Source organism: Podarcis muralis, chromosome 13 (genome assembly GCF_964188315.1).
Source record: "Podarcis muralis chromosome 13, rPodMur119.hap1.1, whole genome shotgun sequence".
NCBI classification, from domain to species: Eukaryota; Metazoa; Chordata; class Lepidosauria; order Squamata; family Lacertidae; genus Podarcis; species Podarcis muralis.
This window is the reverse complement of record NC_135667.1, coordinates 24,364,979-24,367,706: the sequence shown is the minus strand read 5'-3', so window position 1 is coordinate 24,367,706 and position 2,728 is coordinate 24,364,979. Positions and strand designations below refer to the sequence as shown.

The window sequence follows — 2,728 nt, the reverse complement described above, 5'->3', positions numbered from 1 at the left end:
CTCTCTCTGTGTGTGTGTGTGTGTGTGTGTGTGTGTGTGTGTGCGTGTGTGTGCATTGTTAAAGAAATAAGTCACAGTTCAAACACTAGAAACAGAACAATTGAACCTCCAGATGTATGGGCAGTATACTGCTTAATAACAAATGCTGGTAGCATAGAGCACCAGCTGTATCAAATCCTGTTTATGAATATCTGGCTGGCTGGGAACAGTGGGAGACTTAATGTTGAACGAAAGCACAACTAACTCAACTTTTCGTCTTGCTGCTTTCAAAATCCAATGAGAATTTGGAATGCTTGCCTATGCTCCATTTTTGTAAAAAGGGATTCATTACTGCTATATATTGGTCTTTCACACAAAAGGTAATACCATTTACAATGTCACCCCAAAATTGTTTTCTATCGGCAGAAGGGGAGCTGTGACACTGCAGATGTTGCTGAACTACAACTTTCATCATTCCTGAACTTTGACCATCATAACAGGGGCTGATGTGAGTTGGAGTCCATTAACATTTGCAGGGTCACAGGTTCCCTACCCCTGTTTTAAATTCAAGTATTTGAATTTAACTGAGTTGTGGATCATGCTAGTCATGATCTATTGCAAGAAATTAGACAGCAGCATACAGATAGACACCGAAATGATAGGTCTTCTTTCTTTTTCTTTCTTTTTTTGTTTGTTAACTTGGGTATTCAGAGCAAGCTGCAGTTAATTTGCTTTTGACAAACATGCAGTAGCCTTAGCAGCAAACTTCACAATGCTTCATTTTTAAATCAGAAAGAGGAGACAGACTGCATAATGAAGCCATCCTTGCAAAGTCAAGCTGCTCGGGAAAGTGGAATAAGAGGTCATGTTGCAACAGAATATTATGCAAGTGCTGTTGGATAAAAGGATAGTGCATGCCACAAAAAGTGGTGTAGAATATTTAGAGAAATTCTGCAATGGAGCCTTCTAGGGGAAGAAACAGGTCAGGCGTGGTGGGATGGGAGCCATTGCAGAAAGTGGGAGAACATTCAATGAACATTTTCCAAAATATTTTTTGGGAAGAGAAAATGAAAAAGATTATTGTTCTCAGAAATTTTCTCATTAAGAAATATATCTTCGGGGAGATGTGAGGCAAACTCTTCCATCTGTGACTGTTCCTGTCCCCCTTCTGAACTTCTACTCCTTGAATGACCTTTAATTCCCCAAGAAGAAATATAGCCCCTTCCTTCCACAAACCCTCGGACTGGATCAGATATTCCTATGCTGAGATTTATTTGAGGTTTCTGCAAGGAAGTGTTCCATTTATTCATGGAACACTAAAGAAATAAAAGAGCTAAGAGTTTAGGATGGGGAGATGGGCAGAGTTGGGAAAAGTGAAAAGAATTGAAATCAGCCTCAAAGCTCCTGTGTATTAACTAATCAGAGCTGTAGTGCATTGAAAGTGCCTGTACTTGCACATGTTATTGTGTGACTAAGTCTTACATTTCAGATCTCAAATTTGTAATGAAAAACAAAATACCTGAAAAATGCTACATCCGTGTTTCTTCACAGATGACACTGCCATCACAGATGATCCTGAATGAAACAGCCGTCACAGAATTTATCCTCCTAGGACTCTCTGACAATCCTGAGATTCAGGTCCTTCTCTTTGGCATCTTTCTTGTAATTTATCTGGTGGCTCTTTTTGGAAACATTTTAATTTTTCTCATAATCAGTTTGGACAACAGACTTCACAACCCCATGTATTTCTTTCTGGCCAATCTTTCTGTAGTGGACATTGGCTACACAACCTCCACAGTCCCTAAGATGCTGATGAATTACCTCTCTCAGGACAAGAGTATTTCCCTAGCTGGCTGCTTCTCTCAGATGTACTTCTTCATCTCCTTTGGTGGCATCGAGTGCCTTCTGCTGGGTGTCATGGCATATGACCGCTACGCAGCCATATGCCACCCACTGCACTATAGTGTGCTCATGAGCCGAAAAGTGTGTGCCTGGCTCGCAGCAGCTGCTTGGATCCTTGGCTTGTCTAACTCAGGTGTGCACTCGGGCCTGATGTCCCATTTGTCCTTCTGTCGGGACAATGTCATCCAGCACTTTTTCTGTGACATCCCACCCCTATTCCAGCTCTCCTGTTCTGACACTCAGGTCAATCAGATTGCTACTTTTGTGGTGGGTGGAGGTGTGATCATGGGTTCCTTCCTGGTTACTCTGGTGTCTTATGTCTACATAGTCTTGACCATCCTAAGGATCCGCACCAAAGAAGGGCGGCTCAAGGCATTTTCCACCTGTGCTTCACACTTGACTGTAGTCAACATTTATTTTGGTACCATCATCTTCACATACATCCGTCCCAACTCCACTTACTCCCAGGAGCAGGACCGGGCATTGCCTGTGCTCTATGGGATCCTCACCCCAATGCTTAATCCAATCATCTACAGCTTGAGAAACAAGGATGTGCAAGGGGCTTTCCGAAAAGTCATGCAAAGGACTTGATAGAAGAAGGCGCTGAATTTTCAGAACCCACATGACTGTCAGTTTCCCATGCTTTTTTCTTTAGATAGGTCTTGGTTACACTTCATGACAAAAAAACGAGAAGCTCTGTTTTGCTTGGAATGCCAGTGAGTGGGCACATTAAAATATTAAGCAATATTTACAGTGTTCATAAATATTGTTGTCATTGACTAAAGCAGAGAAGCCAATTGAAAGTGTGAAAGTCTGTTTTGCTCTTGGATCATTCCATACGAAATGC

At 41.9% G+C, this 2,728-nt stretch overlaps 1 protein-coding gene across 1 annotated transcript; it reads left to right on the top strand.

Moving 5' to 3' along the window:
* The first annotated feature begins 1,530 nt into the window (after positions 1-1,530).
* On the top strand, positions 1,531-2,472 carry LOC114582186 (olfactory receptor 5AP2-like). Its single transcript, XM_028702991.2, has one exon. The coding sequence runs from the start codon at positions 1,531-1,533 to the stop codon at positions 2,470-2,472; it is 942 nt and encodes a 313-aa protein (XP_028558824.2).
* Positions 2,473-2,728: the final 256 nt, after the last annotated feature.

What these genes read in the sequence shown, in the direction of transcription:
- LOC114582186 (XM_028702991.2), top strand. Translation starts at nt 1,531, where the DNA reads ATGACACTGCCATCACAGATGATCCTGAATGAAACAGCCGTCACAGAA.